General features: G+C 26.2%; 1 protein-coding gene across 1 annotated transcript in view; it reads right to left on the reverse strand.

Moving 5' to 3' along the window:
- Positions 1-22,826, reverse strand: part of LOC107166801 (glycosyltransferase 25 family member) — a 79,046-nt gene that overhangs the window by 7,859 nt on the left and 48,361 nt on the right. Inside the window, exons 6-9 of the mRNA XM_089219566.1 lie at positions 21,307-21,381; positions 21,177-21,234; positions 2,169-2,296; positions 1,875-2,078 (exon numbers count right to left, since the gene is read on the reverse strand). Coding sequence (XP_089075692.1) covers positions 1,875-2,078; positions 2,169-2,296; positions 21,177-21,234; positions 21,307-21,381 — 465 coding nt within the window. The remainder of the gene's footprint in view (positions 1-1,874; positions 2,079-2,168; positions 2,297-21,176; positions 21,235-21,306; positions 21,382-22,826) is intronic.

The raw sequence follows: 22,826 nt of genomic DNA on the forward strand, positions 1-22,826 counted from the left end.
TTATTATTATTATGTACCTAAACTAACCTTTTTATATTAATATATTAATTATACAATCAAATTATAACATAAAAAAATATAAATACTTTTAATATTTAATATTTTAAAAAAAAATTTCATGGCGCGCCCTAAAAAAAAAAAAAAAAAAAAAAAAAAAAGAAAAGGTAATTTTGGGCACACAGTGTTCAAAAAGTTTGCCATCCCTGTCCTATACGTACTCCATAAATGATGTCCAACTTTGATCAGTCTCTTAAATTACACACTTACGTGTAACATTAACCACATGAATTTAAAGTCCTTAGATCATTCAAATTTCTGTATTATACGTTAGTCAGATCTATTCTCGAATACGGAGCTCCTATATGGAATCCATACACCAAAACTGATATGGATTTCATTGAACGCGTTCAAAATAGGTTTTTAAAATTCGTAGCCTTTAAATTTAATTTGACCATCGATAATCAAGATTATACACAAATCAGATCTTTTCTTAACATTCCAGCCTTATCCTCCAGACATGAAATAGCAGATATATATTTTATTTATAATTTAATAATGGTATCACTGATAATCCTGATCTTAAAAATTTCATCCTAATTGCTATTCCAGCCTACAATAACCGTTCCAAATTGTAGTTTTACATTCCAGTATATAGCACATATTATTTAAAAAACTCACCCATTCCCAGGGCCAGGGCTATAGCTCTATGCAATAAACTTTCGACAAGAGTTGACTTTTTCTTCTCTACTTTAGAGGAGATATTAACCGCTCACATGAACAATGTAAATACGTAATGCTGGGTTTGCCTATCAGTTTTAATATTATTTTTCATTATATATCATTTTCAGATAATTGTCATTTGTTTTAAAGTTTCATCAAAAACTAAATTCGAATTTATCGAAAACTAATTGTGCGTAAGATTTGCCGTTTTTCCCTTAATTTTTAGTTAGTTTATCACGATTATTTAGAAAAACATTAAGAATATTTTACTTTTGACCTCCCAAAGTACCAACTAGATTCACTTTCTGATTGAACGAGGTACTGAAGTCGAAAATCAAAGCACTTTTACTGCCCCAAAACGTGATGACAGACACAAAAAAAAAACACACACGCATGGTAAAATCAATGCAGCATTCCTCGCTCCGCTCAGAATTTAAAATGGAAAATTTCAATGTCTATTTATAACTTCAAAAGATTTGAAATATTTTGAAAATTTTATTAAGTATAGAAAATGCCAATATAAAAATTCAGTGAAAATTGCATGTGTCTAGCGTAATTTGTTTTTAAGTTAAATCAATTTCCAAAATCGATTTTCTCAACAATTTTTTAGTTTTAACCGGTGCTTTTGACAATTACTGAGAATTTCAAAATTTTACCTCTATAATGCACCAACTAGAATCACTTTCCAACCAGGGAAGCTGCTGAAGTTGAAAATCTAAGCAATATTTCAACAACTTATCGAGTACACAGACACAACAAATAATATTTAGTAGTACTCAATACCTAGATATTGGTATAAATTAATTACAAAAAAACGTTTGTTCGTAGTAAAAGAACATTTGCTCAGAGAAATATTTATATATCGATCGTACCCTACGTTACATAGTCCTGAGTCCACGCAAGTCGTTATGGAAATACAACGATTCTCTTTTCAATACTTGAATATTTCGGTAGGTATTACCTATAATAATTGGTACGACTTAGTTCCATTCGAATTTTCGGAATACTTATTACTTTATTAGGTTTTATTGTATATTATTTAAAGGTTTTGATATGATATTCGAACGTCATTATTCATTCACACTCACAATAATAATAATAATAATAATAACAAACACACACACGCACACACGCATACGCTATGCAGAACTTACTGGGGATGTTGGTTAAACATAATTGGGAGAAATTCGTCCACTGGCAGCAATTTCTTTAACGGGTTGGCGTCTAACAGTTTCTTCGCACCACGCCCGCTTAACAAATATCCAAGTGTCCAATACGAATAGCCAGGCCGCACTAGCAGTTTCGAGTTCTCCAACCAGCTTTCGTTGTTGTCGTTTAACGATTTTCGGCCAATGTAACTATTTCGACAAGCAACAATAGTATAATCATAATAACTTACATAAAACAGTACGTACGAGATTTTTAATAACAAATTATATTATACGTACACTAAATCCCAAGAAACTTTTAAGCGCCTCAATTCGTTCAAAACCATTTTTAATTTGAAACGGAAATACGGTTCAAATCTCGCGTCGTCTTCTAAAACCAACACTTCGTCTAAACCTTCATAAGTTGTCTGAAAAAAAACGACAAAAAAATGTCAAAGTTTTTAGCTTTATAAATGAAATTTAAATATTTTTATTTAAAACTCTAATTTTTGTAATATAACATTTTTTTTTTATACCACATTACAATATTGTATCCCTAACTCTTTTCAATATGATATATTTTATAAAAGCATTTTCATAAGTTTTAAAATTTTAACAACAAACAAAATTGTAAAATTGCAAAATAAAAATATACTTAGTACCTACCTAGTATTCATAAAATATTAGATTACACAGATGTATTTTTTTAAGTTTTATCTAAATGGCTCAATATATTATGGTAAATATATATATATATATATATATATATACGAAGTTAAAAATACAAATACTTTAAAGTATATATAATACATATTCTGTGAAAATAACTGAAGTTTTAATTTTTGTTTAAGGTACTCAGATGAGAATCATTCAATCAATTCTGGGCATGTAACTCATATATTTTTGAATTTATATAACTACAAATCGATACAAAATACACCAATATAAAATAGCATATATTAATGAGTTTTGGATAGTTGCCTTATCAATATCAGTCAATGTGTCAAATACGAACGAATCAATAAACACTTTATCCAGTCAACGCTTACAATCGTATTCCGTCGTAATAGATGATCGTTTATCCGGGTGGAGTAACACATAAAGCAATATATCTACATGGCCGGAAAAGTGGTGCAAAAGAGGAACACATAAAATAAAATAACTACACAATTTTCCGCTTAATTTACCAGAAAAAAAAAATTAATTCTAAAACTAAAAAAAAAAACACAATTTGAAACGACAAAATAGTAGTCGGGTCACTTGCAACATTGCAGTTATTTTACTAGTAACTTATTACACTAAACATGTAATGTCACGTTCGGAAACCATTTCAGTTGTTGTCTACGACAGAAACGTAACGTAACTAATAATAACATAAACATCTGTTGGGTAATCGTCGGTTCTTTTATTAGACGGTTTATTTTTTTAATTAAAATTTTTCATTACTAAATTTCATATTATACATACCTAAATATATTATGTATATTCTCGTACAAATGTAAATGTGCATAAAAATTACCAATGTTACTAAACTTGTTTTCTTATTAAAATAGGTTCAATATTTGATACTTTCAAAAATTATGAAATGTATAACATTATATAATGTATGCCCTGGTCGTATAGTAAAATAATTATCAAATAACTGTAAATCGTATTTTTGTTTGTTGACTGTAAACATGTTTCGATAATGGGTCCTCCGTCAATAGCTTAGCTGAACATGTGTTATTTTATAGCAACGCATTGTGTACTGTACTTCTTGGCACACACAATATTTCACAGTCGAGAAATAAAATTTACCAATATTCATTAACCAGCACGGCGCCACCAAATTGTGAACATAAACTTCTTAATGAACATAGAAAGTAGCGGAGACCACAACACTGCAGACCCCAACAAAAAAATTACGACATAATTTATAAAATGTAAAGTATCTATTCTGTCAATAATTTATGCATAAGCAGTCACAGTTTTTATATATAATTCAGATAAATCATATTATTGCTATCTCCGTTTTCGGTGAGTATAAAAGAAAAAAAAATCATATATTTTCGCAAAAGCTATATGTATGGCGTTTAATTTGCCAAACAGTGTCTTAAAACAAGGCTTGGGCGGCTGAGTTTGTGTCTTGGAGTTTTATCATAATATATTCATTTTTTTATCAGCTCATCCTTCCCCTCACCTTCTAGATTAAAATTAAGCATACACATGTGCGGTTACATGTATATATGAATATATGATTATGTTTTAGTGAACAAAAATGTGTTCTTCGCACTTCAAAGTTTTAACCTCTTACAATTATAACTATAGACAATATATTCAAGACATATATTTCTTAGTATAAACTCAGTAAATCAAATTAGAATTAAGTTTTAGTGGGGTTACAAAAATGTGTATACGTATCAAACGTTTTACTCTTTGATGGTCCTACGCGGCTATAATTTTACAGTGATTGAGATACAGTATTCTTGAGTACGCGTGTAGGTATTATATTGAAGAATTGTTGAAAATTATTAGGTTCGTGCAGAGGCGTAATGATCCCTCTGAAATTCCATTTCCGGCTATAAAACACTACATTTTTAACAAAAGTATAATAACGAAACAAGGATAAATTAATTTTTAATATAAAAACCGACAGACAATTTACCCTTAAAATTGAAATATTTTTTCGGAGCATTTCGAAATAAATATTTTGATCAAGCACGGCGATACAAATAGGCAAAATAGGTACACCACTGTCGTGGGTTCATTTCTATCGTATTTTCGTTACAATAAAATATGTATGTGAAGTTTGCCCTTACACTTTTTCAAAACATATTTTTCAAAGTGCCATTATTTTGCAAGTAATTAGCAAGAATTCAAGAAGTCAAAAACAAAGAAGTTATAAGGGATGGAATCAAGTAAGGGCCAACTTCACGCAGCTCTTATTTGTTGTCAGAAAATTTGGAAACTAGTGTCAAAACACTCGCTATAATTTGCAAGAATTCGCAAGTCCACTCCCGCAATTTGCAAGTCAAAATTCTCACCCCTACGAATTTTCATAGTTTTAAACCCAACCCTTACTTGTTGTCAGAAAATTTCGAAACTAGTGTCAAAACACACGTTATAATTTGCAAGAATTTGCAAGTCAAAATTCCCACCCCTACGAATTTTCAAAGTTTTTAGATTTTATTAAAAAATTTTTTCTAATACGTTATTAACTATCTAAAATAGCTTATTAGTTATTAATTTATAACGATAGTAATCTTAATTTTTTAATGCTGTTCAATTATTTGGTAAATGAAATACACTTCTTTTAATTAAAATGACGTTTTTATATAAATGCGATTTTTTTATTTTTTTACATAAATTGGATTTTATAAAAGGTAGTTCTAACGTAGTATCACGGAAAATTTGTATTAAATTACATTTAATTTTTTTTTTTATCAAAATTGAACAATAGATTTAAGAATATTTTAATGCTTTACGATTTTTTATTAAAATATAATTTTTGTTTAAAAAATTTTTTATGTAAAAAAATCTGTTTTTCATTAAACAATCTAAATATAAAATATTTGTAAAAAATCTATTCAATTAAAAGAATAAAATAAAAAGGTATATTTGTGAAAAAAAAAATATATATATATAATTATCTAAAAATTAAAAATATAATAATGAAAAAATCTAAATTGATAGTAAAAGGTATGTTGAAATAAAAATTTAAAATTAAAAATATATATTGATAATACAAATCAAATCAAATTATAAAAAAAATATCTAATATTAATGAGAATTTTAATTGATAAATTGAAGCCTTATTAAAAAAAAATAAAAAAATGAAAATTGAATATAAATCTGATTTTGATAAAACTAGTGTTTTTTTATTCGTTTTAGGAAATTAAATTTTTATTCATATTACAATATTTTATTTTAGATATTTTTTATTAAAATTATAATTTTGATTTTAGATTTTTTTGATATTTTCATAAATTTAGATTTTTTATCCAACATGTTTCTGCATTATCAATATATTTTTTTTAATGTATGATTTTTACATATTATATTTTATTCTAATTTTTTATCGTTTTATTTTGTATTCAACTTACTTCAACATACTTGTTTTTTCTTCTCAATAAAGACTTTTTTATTTTTTATTTTTTATCATTCAAAATATTTAATTTAACGTGTTATTTTCTTATAACTAGATTTTGTTATATTATATTTTTATAATTAAGATGTATATGAATTATGAAGATAAAAACATTTTTTTAACTTGATTTTTCTATCATTTTAAATTTTTTATTAAATATTTTCTTTTCTTATCAATTTAGATTTTTCATATTTCTATTTTTATTTTTTATACATCTTTAAAAAAAAAATTTAATTTTAAGATGTATAAATTTAAAATTTTATAATTTTGATAGAACTTGTCTTTTTCAACACGGTTTCTTTTTATCAAATAAGATTTTTATTCAAATTGGATTATTATATTTTAGATATTTTTTATTAAAATTAGAATTTTGATTTTAGTTTTAAGTTAGATTTTTAGATATTTTAATTATTTTCGATTTTTTATTCAATATGGTGTGTCTTATAAATTTTAATTTTTTATCCAACATGTTTTTTTGGTAAAAATGAAATTAATCTACTACATATTATAGTATTAATGCTTACTTATAAAATAAATTATTTTAATCACGATAATAGGTATCATCAAATAAACTAAATTACTAATTAAAATCATAGACTGACAGACCCATCCTAAGGACCGCTGTATGATACACGTTGATACATCCCTATTTTTTTTTATGTTCTATTGTACTAACATTAAATAATATATTATAAAATATAAATTTAAATAAATATGTTCAAATGTCAAAAATAAACAACCATGGTAACAATTAATAGGTAATATATAAGTATATTAATATAACATAGCAGTAGGAATAATACATATTTTTTTAATCATTTTAACCATTATATTTTTTAACAATTGATTGTGTATGTATGCATATACATATATGTATATTTTCATATTATAATATGATTTCATTGTTCATTAGTTTACATTCAGTGAAAATTTCTTGTTTCTACGGTAATTAGTTTGTATAGAAATTTTATAAATTACACCAATAATGTAAACATTCACGTTTTTCCTTAATTTTTTTTTTTTTGTGTTTCCCGGTGCTATTGAAAAATATTGGAAATTTTAAAAAATGATCCCCCCCCCCAATTGCATCAACTAGATTCACTTTTGAACCGGAAAATTTACTGAACATAACCTCCGCTCAGAATCTAAAAATAATTTTTAAAAAACAACACAATATTGTAAAATCAATAGATTCATCGCTTTCTCAGAATATAAAATTAAAAACATGAAAAACATTGAAAAATTAAAATTTGAGTAAAAAAATTATTATTTTAGATTCTGAGTGGAGCGAATAATGTATTGATTTACTATGTTGTGTGTGTGTTTTTTTTTTTTTTATGTGTCTTTTCGTACACGAGAACTTGTCGAAATAATGCTTCGATTTTCAACTTCAGTAGCTTTTTGGGTTCGAAAGTGAATCTAGTTGTTTTATTGAGCAGGTGATTTTTTGAAATTCCCAAAAGTTTTCAAAAGCATCGGGAAAAACCAAGAAATAATTAACGAAAAACGGGAATTTTTACGCAAAATCAAATTTTGAAAAAATCGATTTTAGATATTGGTGTAACTCTAAAACTTATTACCGTAGAAACATGAAATTTTTCACAAAATGTTTATACAGGCATTTTCTATACATGATAAAATTTTCAAATCTTATTAAGTTATTTATAGACATTTGAATTTTTCAATATTTTTAGTTTTTTATTCTACCTACAAATGTCAATAAAATTTTATTCGTTGGGACAAAAAACTTGAAAATTTAATACAAGATTCCACATAAGTTAATATAATAGCAGACAAAAAATATTAAAAATACATATGCACGATTTTTTTTTTATAACCATTTAAAGTTCAAATTTTGACAAAATTTGTTTAATTGAAAATTTATAAAATGTTTAACTTTTATAGTTAAGGATTGAAAATTTAAAACAAGGTTCCACGTAATATAATGAATCTAATTTGATTAATTTGGAATTTATTTTATGGGTACCTACATTTTTTTTTAAATGAATTTAATTAATTTATTGCATATCTAATAATCTAGCTTGATTTTGGAGACGAAGGAAACCGGTATTGAACCCTCATAATAATAATAATAATAATAATTTTTCGTATATTCACCGATAACGACGTCTGTTTCTTTTTTTTCTTTTTTTTTTAAATTTTATAATCATTACTCTATAATAATTTACAAAGCTATACAAAATAATAATAATGTTTCTAATACGCATGCGCATATTATCAACAATAACAATAACTACAATATGTAATTATATTATATTATTTGTTTTTAAATTAAATTATAAAAATATAATTTCTTCCAGAGGAAGATAGTATTGTATAAAATATCCAAGACTTTTACAGCTAAGGGTTGACAATTTGATACAAGGTTCCGCGTAACATAATGAAACTAATTTGATTAATTTGGAATTTGTTTTATTGGTGACTACATTTAAAAAAATAATAATATAACTCATATTGTATAAAATATCCAAGACTGAAAACTCGTCTCCGATTAGAATCGTTTTTTGTATACAATGATATCATGTCATTGAATTCAAATTTAATACCATCCATTGCAGTAACCTACTTGTAAACTACTGTACAGCAGAGTGACATCCACTTATTTACCCACTTTTTCGTAGAGATGGGAATTTTGACTTGCAAATTGCGGGAGTGGACTTGCAAATTCTTGCAAATTATAACGAGTGTTTTGACACTAGTTTCGAAATTTGCTGACAATAAGTAAAGGCTGGGGTGAAAACTTTGAAAATTCGTAGGGGTGGGAATTTTGACTTGCAAATTCTTGCAAATTATAACAAGTGTTTTGACACTAGTTTCGAAATTTTCTGACAACAAGTAAGGGCTGCGTGAAGTTGGCCCTTACATGATTCCACCCCTTATAACTTCTTTGTTTTTGACTTGCAAATTTCGGGATTGAACTTGCAAATTCTTGCTAATTACTTGCAAAATAATGGCACTTTGAAAAACATGTTTTGAAAAAGTGTAAGGGCCAACTTCACAGACATCAATAAAATATCACAGTTCTAAAATTGGACGCCTGACTATATATTATTAAATTAATCAATAAATATTTAAAAATTCAAAAATCAAATATTGCGTATGATAGTAGTTACAACTAACTCTGAACCACCTTTGGTTACAATTGTATTGTCACTCTCACTACTACTATGATCGCGATGAAACTGTGATTACGGTAGCATCCTTGCCACTAATTTGCTCGTAAAATGTTTGTCTACGGGCGGACGACCATTGTTGTAGACACAGATTATCACACCAACTCATTTCAGTGCACCCAAAGCGAGTTGTAATGTCTAAAGAAGAAAAAACTTTTAAAACTTATAAAATCAGGCGCAAGCATTAGTTTAACGCCAATTCATTATATTTAAATAAATAAAATTATATAATATATTCATAATAAATTTAAACAGTTATTACATTATGACGTATATTTACATATAGATAGATCAATACTTGAGGCAGGAATATACCCAAAGAAGAATTTTAATTTTTAATAATCGATCAATACATCAATCGGATTCGACCAACCCAATTTCACCAAAACCAAAAAGTTAAATACATAAAAATAATTGTATTAATTTATTTAAAACATCTAAAGATAAAAAGAAACAGTTTTTTTTAATCACAATTTACAACGTTACTAGAAAAATTACTTTTTCATCGTTCGTTAAATATTCAACAGAGCATAATATTTGATTAAAAGCGACATTTAATTATTCAGAATTAAAAGAATTCGCACTTATGTAAAAATACCTAAGCAAATATTTAATTGAGTTACACTTTAAAATAAAAAACTTTTAGTATGCACTTTATTTTTTTTTTTTATTCACACAATCAAAACACTAAACAAAATAACCATTAATTTATAGAATGCGAAATTATTTTCCTTTTAATTAAAATAGATCATGACGATTGATTAATACAATATAGAACACTAAAAAATATGTTTTTATATTAATTTAGGTATTAACATAGGTATATTTATTTTAAACTATTAAGAATAAACGTTAAAAATTAAAATTAAAACTTAAAATTTAAAGCCATCATCATATTATTTGTAAATAATAGTCAATAAATTACAAGAAAAATAGTAAAAATTACCATCATTTTTTAAATACTCAATAGTTTTATTATTTCCCTTTAAAAAACTGAGAAATAAAAGGATAAAATAGGATTTCCTTAAACATCTTTACACAATATATGGACTGCATATTATAGTAAAATAAGCTTTGTATGCAAAATAAACTTTTTTATAAAAACTATGTAACAACACTTGTCAACATTTTTATCCTCGTCGAACAGCGAGTAACTCGGGAAATATATGTTAAAATATACAAATCCGGACCGGGTTATCTTTATGAAAGATGAATAGCATATGAAAATATAAATTATAGGTTAAGCAGCAAAATAATTTAATTCGTGTAAAGACGAGTATGTAATTATCATATATACAACATTGAACAATACAAGTAAGTTAAATAATGATTTCAATAAATATCGCATTACGGAAGTAATCGAATTTAAAATTGTAATTATATTAAAAAATCCTATAATGTCTATTAAAACCTATATTCATTGGATTAAAAATATAAAATAGTTCTTCTCTCAATGGCGATTGGTTGTATAACTAATTTTATAATATATTTATATAACATTTTATGTTTATTGTAAAAGTGTATACAAGTATACGTCAAAAAAAGATTATGTAACAACAACCGATTGCTGCAATTTATGAATATCACAATATTACACGATATTGAGTAGTAAGACTTGATGTTTGTTACTAATGTAAAAATTCAATGTTGAGATGGCATTTCTGAAAATCAATTTAAAATTTCGGTATACTTAGAGACCGTATTTTGAAATTTTTAAGATTTTTGGTACTACTTAAAGAGTAACATGTTGAGATATAAGCTTCTGTTGTTTTTTTTTTTTTAATAAAAACTTTCAATACTACTAATTCTACTGTAAATTATTTAGCGTAGACATTTTCTGAAAAGTAAAAACATTGTCGTTGGTACCTACCTATTAAAATCGAAATTTCGTTCGTCTTATTCAACTAAATGCTCTAAGAATAATAGGTTATGACAATACATCTAAACGATATGGTGATTTGAACATTTTAGTAATTAATAATACTATAACCTATATAAACATTTATAATAAAAAAAAATGATCTAAGTGAAATAAATAATAGAACTAATATAATATATTATATTTTATATTTGTGTGTGTGTTTTGTGCCTATAATCACCTTATGTGCCAGTAAGAATGCTTCAATTTTCTTTAATAGCATCTTTTTTGGTAGGAAAAACTGAAATCGTTACGCGAAATTAGTTTTTAATATTACTGAAGTGTACCGTAAATACTTGGAATTTTTACTGAATGTTAATATACGCATTTTCTACACCCCATACCATTTTCAAAGTATTTATATTCGCTTTAAACTATTTATATACATATGAAATTTTCGATTATCAGTAGTTTTTTTTTTATATATATATAAATGTTGATAAAGAATTTTTCACCCAGTCAAAACCCTTTAAAATGTAATACAAGGACCCTCGTAACTTTTTATTAAAGGAAATTGTAAAAAAAAAGTTCAGAGTACATCCACTATAATATTTTATGAACAATAAAATTTTGAATTTTGATAAAGTTCGTATAAAAATCACAAAAAAGTTTACCGAAAAGTCAAATTATTTTTTTACGAGCGTTCGAAGGTAGACATCGTATATATACCCGATGCATAATGTACAAATCTCATATTATATTGATTTTCTTATTTAAGTTCAAATTTTGTTGAAATTACATAAAACCAAGAATATCGATGCAGTTACAGTAATAATTAATTTTTTTTTAAAGCGGGTAAGTCGTGGATGTCACTCTGCTATACAGTAGGTTACAAGTGGGTCACTGTAATGGATGGATTTAAATTTGAATCCAATGATATTATATCATTGTATACGAAAAACGATTCTGAGCGGAGACGGTTAATCTGTCTAGGACAGAGGTTCCCAAACTTGTAGGATCACGGAACTCTTGGGAAATAGTTTGTGTATTGCGGAACCCTAATGTCTTTACTTCCAACTCAACTCAATTTTTTCTAAAAAAAAAACAGTACTACAAAAAATGTTTCAGACATCACATACATCTAACGGAACCCTTGAGATAGTCCGGCGGGTTCGGGTTTCGGATTCGCGGGTTCTAGGGTTCCACGGAACACACTTTGGGAAACGCTGGTCTAGGATATATTATAGAATATAGATTATTAAAAAATTTTAAATTTTATATTAAAAAGAAAATTTTTTATGAATTTCTAGCTTAAAATAATTTACGAATGTCCGTGATATTTACGTAAGTATAGTCAAAATTAAAATTTGAATGCTAGTAAAAAAAATTGTGAGTATGTATTTCTTTTATTTTTCAACTGCTATTGTAAAAATATGTTAGGAGCCTTGTATTTAATTCTCAAATCTTAGATTTAATAAGAAAAACTTTTATGAATTTCTAACTAAGATAATTTGAACATTACCGTAATTTTTACGTAGGTATTTATTCAAAATTTGAACTTTAAATGCTTATAAAAAAAAATCGTACCTATGTATTTTTAATATTTTTCAACTGCTACTGTTACAATGTGTTAGAAGCCTTGTATTAAATTTTCAAGCTTTTCTACCCAACAAATACATTTTTATGGATATTTATAGAAAAAAAAACTAAAAAGTTGAAAAATTAAAATGTCAGTTAACTACTCAAAACAAATCGAAATATTTTCAAAATTGGATCAAATATAAAAAATGCCTATATAAATATTCAGTGAAAATTTCAAGTATCTGCGGTCATTTCTTTTAGAACTACACCAAAATAAGAAAATTACTAAATGTGAAATCCAGTGAAAATCCAATGTTGTAAAATTTTTTGTTATAATGCCGCTTCAAATTTTCACTATAGCTATTTGAAGCATAACTTATGGAAAATTTCGTGTTGAACTTCATAACCTTAGTTATAAACACAAAAAATGTTATGATTTTTCAACTTCAAAATTATACTTGCTAATTTTCACGTTTTCGACAGATTTCGTAAAAATTTGAACTATAAACGCTTTCAAAAAATAATTGTGACTAACGATTTTTAATTTTTTTTTTAGCTACAATAAGAACAACTCATAAGGAATCTTGTATTAAATTTTCAAGTTTTTTTGGTCATCCAACATTTTTTTACCGACACTTCAAAAAAAATTCTCATAAAAATCGAAAATTTCAAATTATTACGTAATATTAAATATTTTTATTAAAAATATTTTACCAACTCATTGTAAAATGATTATTGATTATGCACATAACAAATGGTTTAATTAACTATAGCTAGGTAAGTCAAAATTTTTAAAATTTAACTGTATATAGATAACACTGACATACACATTTGGTGAAAATTTCATGTATTTACAGTGATTAGTTTTTGAATTACAATCATATAAAAAAATCAATCTGCTCGAAAACTGGTTTTGCGTAAAAATTCCCATTTTTCTGTCATTTTTTTTTTTTGTTTTTCTCGATTTTTTTGAAAACTGTTGGAAAATGTTTACTTTTGACCACTATAATGAACCAAGGATATTCACTTTTACATCATAAACCACCCTCAAAGTTTGAAATTGAAGCATTATTTCGACTAGTTATGCTGTACACAGACACAAAAAAAAAAAACACACACACACATCATTGTAAAATCAATACATTCATCACCCCGTTCAGAACCTAAAATAAATTACTTGATTTACGATACAATGTTCTTCTAATGTAACGGAGCAAAGTGTTGCCCATTTACCCTGGGTTTTTGTTTAAATTCAGTACAATTAATAATTAACCGAGCTTAAAATAGATAGAGAAGGACGGAATTTCAACAACTATACGGAATTCTTTGAAAACAGTCGTTTGTCGTCTATTGTTTACACACATTTTCGGCCCATTGAAATTAAATTTTTTGTTCTTCTCGGGCATTTTTCATTTCGATAATCAATTCCACCAATTGAAGATTTGATTGAATTGATATCAGCGATAATATAACAATACATGCATAATTCATATACCCCAGCGTTAGATGTTTGAAATTCTAAATCTTATTACAACTATAATTTAATTAATTTTAACATATACCAATGTCATCAGTCAAGTTATTATAACTGATCATGGATAAACTCTACCCGGCTAATTTTATAAAATATTGTATACAATGCTACTATAATTCGTTTTATCAAAATAACTATCGGAAAAATCGTTTATATAAATGTGAACAGAGTCAGAGCACTTATATTTTAAAAATGAACGCTAATATTTTAAGCAACACTAACACATCGCGTAAAACATAAAGCTAACACAAGTTTTTAAATGTCAACCATATTAATAAGGATAAAATAAGTAAATCTTGTCCAATCATCTAAAATCGTTTCATCGAAATGTGTACAACACGTATATTATCACAATGCGCATCAAAATAAGTATAAATTAGTACATTCGAACAAAGATTTCGAACATATCACAGTTCATACGTCACTTGCAAAGCTTTTTCGAGTTATTTCTGACTTTGTTAAAAGATTATTGTGCCATAACGTATTTTTCATCATAACTGAATCACGATTATTGATTTCTTATAAATATTAACACACAGTATTTTCTTTGATATATTTGTTTTGCAGTTTACAACTGGAGGGGTTAGGTTTAAATCAAATAATATTTTCATTATAAGTAATTAAAAAAACATTTATTTAAAAAAATTACATTTTACTAGGTATGTTAATGTATTATAATTATTTTAAAGTAAATTTATATTATATACAATATATACAATATTATAAATTAAATTTATTAGTAGTTGTAAAATATTTCAGGGGGGGTGAACCCCTATCACCCCCCCCCCATATGGCCTTGCATATAAAGAAAAAAATATAATTAAACTGAAAAATCAAATCCTAAATCAACCAGAATCCAAGTCTAGACTCAACATACGAATATTCTCATTAAAATAAGTATCCGCCCTCGTGTGGTACTACTTGGTAACTAGTAATAATAATGACCATACGCCACTTGATTAAAACCCTTCGATAATAATAAACTATACAATTCAAAAAATATCAAACAAAATAAATAAGAACGACGAAAATAAAATAAAAATGTGTGTAGCTTTAAAACAAAAAAAGTATGCCTACTTTAAGATAAACGATTAAAGAATATGCCGGTAAACCTCAAAACGTCTATTTATCTCTGCTGTTGAAAACATTATTTTACTCTAAAACTAAAGCGAATAATATAAGTATTTAATAATATTACATATTTATAAATTAAAAATTCACGGAACGCGCTTTTCTCAGTATTATACGAACTGGACTCCGATAAATACAGTTAAATTCGTGAATTGTTCGGCTCTTAGTTTTAGAACTATATACGATAGTACTCAGCTAAGCATACAGCCTTATAAATTACTATAAACTTTAACCTTATAGTTTAGTATAGTTTCGTGAACTATACTGTGGTTTAAAACACAATGATTTAGAATAAGAAAATATATGGATTTCATACAAAATGTAATCATAATATTATGGCATGATACTATATTGAAGTAACATAATATATTAGAGCAGACTTATTATAAAATTATAATCAATAACCAATAATTTTGATTTTTCTTACAAACTGCTGCAGATATATTGTAGCCATTTCCTACATTTTAACACTATTTTATACGACCGAGCATTCAGTTATATTATATGGTTTGGATACGCATTCATACGAAATCCATAAACAAGAAAGTATTTTGTCGCTATATGGGTTCTATTTAATTTTTAAATTATTTTTTCGTTATAAACAGTTGATTTAAATAAATAATAAATAATAAATAAATTTGTATGTATACATATAGTAGTAAATAGTAATACGATGCTACGAAATATAAAATCAAAAATTCCTAATAAACTATGAATGAGAGTAAATATTACTACCAAAGACAGATAATTCTACAATAACTAAACTATTTATTCTATACAATGAAATGTATTTAATAATAAAAAAGTTATGTTTTTAATTTGTTAAAACAAAAATAGATATAAAACTAATGGATTAAAAAGATATTTTAAGAGAATATTTTTTTTTTAATTTTAAGAAAAATATTTAATCCGTATCTTTGAACACAATAAGAATATGTACGAAGAATAAGTGAGAACTTAACATTAAGTATTTAAAAAAGCAAAAAAGTATAATAATAAAAATTACTATAATTAAAAAAAATTTACCTATTCCTGTATTTTTAAACTATGTGATTAAAGTAATATTAAGCAATTTTATAAAGGTACAAAAATACCAAAAACTAATTTTAATCATTTGTAAATAAGAAAATTTATTGTTAATCTTTTATTGAAAATTTGAAAGTGATTCGGCTGCAAAATATTAACACGCGCTCATTGTAGCGAAAATTCATAAATAAAAGTTTTCCAATAAATTATGACCACACTATATAAGCGTACGATATGATGTTACATTTCAATTGATCGCGAGCGTGGGTATTTTAAATAATTAAACAACAGTTGTAATTGAAAACTATTTTACTATAGTGTAATAAACTATTTTGGAAATCTAACAACGGCCGGAAAATTTGCGATAGGGTTAATAACGAAAACATTGGAATTTCGTACTGTAAGTATTATTATGTGATAATATTTATAACGCAGGTTTATAAAAATATGATAAATGCGCTTTGGTCATTCAATCGAAAAAATTGGGAAAACGTACAAAACACCGTAATATAATATCCAAGCATTTATACTACACATACGCACCTATATAAATTCTATTCTAGTTTCCTTCTATATATCATGTCATATAGTGTATTATAGAAACACCGCTATCGACTTCGGTTTCGATAGACGTCCGGTTAACACCGTCAAAAAGACTGTTGTCGTATTCCACTATAGTGGTGTAACCAATCTAACCTGTCTATTCAACGTGAATGTGCACTTGTCCGTTTGACATTACGTGGTTTACTTCTCAGAGATTTATTTGTAGTTAGCACACAACAAATTCTCGATTCATAATACGATTTTGGTATTTTTCGATTTTATTTTTTCATCACACATAGACGGTTCAGTTGAAATTTTTGAACTTATCGTTGGATAATTTATGCTCAAAACAACACTTTCCGATCAGTTACCTACCCGCTTTAAACAATCGTGTTATACACAAACGTCACAAACTACTCTACAAGTAATGTAAACAGCGCACAGTATATTATAATGTATAAATTTATAGCTTAATGTCAAATTTACTAGTTATTCACGTTTGTTTATTTCGTTAACGGTCCAATGATAATGATTGACTATAACAATATTCCTAAACTTTTACAGCACACCAGATTTTCTAAGCATGCTAAACATTATTTTTTCCTTAATTTATTTATTCAAATTCTGATTCTTAGAATTTTGAAGCTTAAGAATCATATTAGCAAAATACTTTTTTATAAATTATTACATAGTGATACAAACTGCAATTTTTTTTAAAAATAAATATGAATTTCCGTTAATGAAGTACCGGTGAAATACAGGAAATTGTCGAGGAGCTTAATAATTTTTTTATGAATATTGATGTACATTAATATAACATTTCAAATTTAAAGAAAGTCTTTGTTAATAAGTTATTAATCACTAAACTTGGTTTTAGTTTTAGTTTTAGTTAAAATACCAAGGATAATAATCTGAAGAAAATAAATATAGGGGATATAATAAATTGAAAATAATTATAGTAATTATTTATATATTTATCGAAATTTCATAATTTTTTTTAATTTTCTAAGTATAATAAGTAGGGAACTAGGGATTTATTTATTAGACTAAATAATATATCTATTTTATATATAACCATTATTATAAGAATTATCATCTTTAGTACTTAACCACTAAAACCACTTTGTTAAATATAAGTTTAGATGCGTCAACATAAGATTTTCAAAAAAATACCATCTAAAAACCATCTGATAAACAATTTATGTACAATAGTGTAGTTTTCATAAGAAAAAAAAGTTTTAATCGCCACAATAGTCGTATAAAAAAAAATTACATTTTTGAAAAAAACATCGCCTTTAAGTGTACTACAAAATTATTGAGGTCAGATTAAGTATAAATACATTATTAAAAAATAAAATGGGGTGAGTAGGCTTAGTAAGCCACCACGCATATAAATATAATATATATATATATATTGCTAAATTATTTTTCTTCATAAACATAAAATAAGATTTTACAAGTTAATACCTATTGACGTATAGGGGAAAGTCCATTAAACTAATTTCATTATTATTAATCTTATTGTTTTCATTAACATAAAGCTAGATGTTACAAACCCAGGAATTTCCTTAGGATTTGTGGCCCGAAGCAAAGACAAAGAAACCAGTCGCGAGCCTATAGAGATGCTAAATTTCATACAAAGACCCGTTGGAGGCATAGCCTCCACATCCCCTAAACCCCTCTCAAATTCAACTTTTTAATTTTAAATTAAATTACTGAAAACACATTTTATTTAATGCATTGTTGCTTAAAGTACAATTAGTATGAAATAAAAATAATGTTCTTAACTTTAAAACATTTTAAGTGTATTCAAGTCCTTGCGTTAAAATAATTAAAGTTGTACTATGTAAATAAATACTAAAAAAGAAGAAGAGTTTATAAATATATATATATATATATACATATATGTATACATTGTATTACATTGTAATATATAACATGCTTCTTGAATAACAAAAGGTTAAGTTAAATAAATATATCGTTAACATAACCAATTCGAAGTTTTTTAACACCTAATAGTACACACACATTGCTTACATTGAGGTTGCAGTACAAGAACATAGGGATTTGTGTGATTGGCACCTTTGATGTGATCAGAGTACTTTACAATAGCACAATTAGAAAAAGAATATTTAAATAAACTGCGCTACTGGTTAGGTTAGGACGTTAGATTTAACCCATTGATATTAAGCTTATCGGGTTTGATATTGTATAAAAATCTTGAAGCCAAAACAACTGATACAATCTTTGACCTCATCATCATAAAATCACAAATTTTTCTCTCGTGTTTAAATGTAAGGTTCTTTATCACTCAGAAGCTTCTATTCGAGTGAACACCATAGTTTCTCTCTCCGTGATATTGGACTAAATTTGTAAAACTAGTGAAGATTGGAATGACGTTAAATATCAATGGTTTAATCTCCCTAAATTTAATCGATTTAACAAAAATATACAGCAATAATAAACGTCAAACCTCTCAAGCATATCACATGAAAGAAGTCAAGCAACGAAGAAGAACAATTATTATATCAAGAAAACACTGTACTTGAAATGAATTTTAAACACATTATTTTTACTGATATGAATTAAATCTAAATAAGAATTATAACATCAAGTATTATAAATAATTTACCAATATTTCTCTAAAGCTTTTAATTTTATATTGTATCTATAAAAGCGTGGGTCCCGCTCGGCCGGCCCTGGGGACGATTCTGCATTTTGTAGCTATAAACTATACTATAAACTAATGTACATACATAAACAATAATATTTAGTAATACAAATGTCTAATAGAAGATTATGCACAGTGGTGATTTTTAACGGTGTGAACTCTATGCTCACTGATCTTACATAATAAATTGTTTAGTGGATGTATGAAATAATGAATCTCTTTCTCAACTTTTTTTTAAGTTATACAAAATCACATAAGTAAGTACTATAATATTGTTTATTATTTAGTTTTAATCATCAAAATACAATAATACAGAAGATACTAGAAATTATTATAACGATATATAATATGTAGAACTTAATACCTTGAAAAATGTAAACGTTTATAAAAATACTTTTTTATCATAATTTAAACTTAAGCAAGTTTGCCTAGGGATATCATAGATCGAGATAGTTGGAAAAAAGTAGTATAGGCAGCGAAAGTCCTTAAAGGACCGAAAAGCTCAAGGTGAAGAAGAAGATCATAATTTAGATAAATTACAAAACATATGGTTTACTATTTTTTATTATTATCGTTTTTTTAAACATTTTAGTTTTTTCAATGATAGTTGGTATAGGTATATTTTTAATTTAATATACATCTAAAAATATAATATTTTTCCTCACAAAATATTGGTCTACTACTCCACTCATCAAAACTTTATACATCATTATAACATATCAAAAACTAATTCAAAATTCAATTTTTATCTATAAAACTACTAAAAAAAATATTCTGAGAAATTATCACCAAATACGTAGGAATATATACCTGAAATTTTCATTTTAAGTAATTTTTTAACTTCATTATTTAACAGCCCAATAGGCACACCCATACATCGCGAATGGACGTCTTTCTCATTCGTCTTGTGAACGACATTAGTTTTCGACAGCGCAATTCGAGATAATAGATTTACGACAGTTAAAAAAATCGAAAAGAAACTTACGACTGCTATGCTCTGTTTAGTCTCTGCGGCGACAATATTTTCGTTATCACCAACCTACGACAAACATCGTGTGTAGTAACTAATATTTATTTTACCACGAGTTGATTCGAGACTCCATAAAAAACACCATAATAATATTGAATTTGCATACAGAAATAAAAGAAGGGACCTAAAGGATAAGTTTTCTTGGCGCAATTCTCAAGACGGCATCATATTAATATTAAAAATCCGAACTCGAAGGTAGATCAATATAACGATATATTCAAGAAACAATACAATCTCACTGAAACAATGATTTCTTTCATGTTATAACCAACCTTATTTATAGTTTAGAATGTTATACCATTATACCATTCGATACTTTTAAAGTCACATTTTCGTACCCATACAATATATTGAGCTTAATTTCTAAATATTATAGGTACCAAAAATGTTTGAATCCTTTATTTTCGCTCAAAAAAAAAAAATTAATATCCTATTAACAATTGAAAGATTTTAAAGGTTTTACACCTCATAAGCGAACTATTCTCTAACAAATTATTATATAATGATTACTAAATGTTCCATCACTATGTCTATCATAGTATACGTATATACGGAACACGCTCAATAATGACTTTATTTCATTTAACTATAAATGTTTAGAAGAGCAATATTACCTTTGCCCAAATTCTGTAATGGCTCATGAAGCACCCAATCTCTCCTTTAGTAATTGGCCTATAAAAAAAGACAATTAAAATATAATTAAATATAAAACGTTCTTCAAAGCAAAATAATAAACTGATTTACCGTTTATAATAGGGATCTTTATAACCAGGCATGAGCCTCACGCCCATGAACTCCAAATCTGTTTCGGTCAAAGCTCTGGAAATAAAAACACAACTAATTTACACTCTGCGTTATCGTCGTTACCGCATTCAATAATTTAAGAGCTTAGGATAAGTACTATAAATGTGCATTTCAGATTATTGACATTTACGCTTTATTTGTTTTTAACATGAAACTTGAACTGCATATAATACCTACCATTCAAACTACCAGCAATTTATTTTACAAGTTGTACATTTCTTTAAAATCAGCTATTGAATGTCAATTAACTATTTGGAATAAGATTATTGTTCAATTCATTTACTTTTATTTATTTAAAATTGTGGTTATTTTATTTTAAAGCATTGCAGGAATTTGTTTAATCTTCGGAGGTTACACACAATTTACCCGTTTATAATTCATTATTTTACTTATATTATCTAATCTAAAAAAATGCTATAAAAAAAACTCGTGCCTAAACGAATCCATCTTGTTATTTAAGAAGCACAAACATCAAACAATCTTAACCAATATGGTGGTTAAAGTAGAAACTCAACCCTTATAATTCCAATCATACCTATGCCAAATACGTGTATACTTTCGAATAAAATTATCGACAACTTTCAATACTAAAAAACATTACACAGCAGCCTCATTTTAAAAGTATTGGACCACGTATAATAGTACAAATATCTCCTTCTAAAAATAAAACTTCCAGCTTCCTTAGAATTTTTTAACAATTGAATCTTATTTAATTAAAAAACCACGTCTAGCAGACATTTTGAAGTTATCGATACCAAATTATGTAACAAACTACTATCCGAAATAATAACCACTCCAGATAAATTATTTAAGAGAAGAACTTTGCAATGGCTTTTAGACTCTAATGACGATTAATTTTATAATTCATTACAGTAATTTGTCAAAACAGTAAAATTAAATTTTTATCTATTTTTATTTTTAAAATTTCTAAATTTTTACAACTTTTCTTGTTTTTTACATATATAATTAACTGTAATTTTAATGTAACGGTCCTTATACGAGTTCTCTCAGTGGGGCATAGTATTCATATGTAGGTATGTATAAAATAAAAATAAATAAATAAATAAATTGAACGCACTTTTATATTTAGCTTTGAATCAAAACAAGATGCTGTTCCCAAGATTCTAATGAACCAACATTAATTAATACCTTCATTTCAAACCAAGAAGACGAAACGATAAAACAATTGTATACTTCCATCAACACTACTGAAAAAAAACAGACAAATTTAAGTAATCTGACCGATTTGTAAACAAAATGGTGCTTTAAAGTTAATGTATCCAACTAAACTAAATCTATACACATAAGATATTCATTAATAAATGAACATTTCCAATTTAATAGTTTACAAACACACAATTCACAAAAGACTAATTATAAATGAATAACATCCGACAAACGTCTAATTTTATCCCCACATTAACATAGAATAAGAATTACACAAAACAACAAAAAACGGT

The sequence above is a fragment of the Diuraphis noxia genome, unplaced genomic scaffold, assembly GCF_037042655.1.
Source record: "Diuraphis noxia isolate RWA-SAM2 unplaced genomic scaffold, SU_Dnox_SAM2 contig0002, whole genome shotgun sequence".
Taxonomy (NCBI): Eukaryota; Metazoa; Arthropoda; class Insecta; order Hemiptera; family Aphididae; genus Diuraphis; species Diuraphis noxia.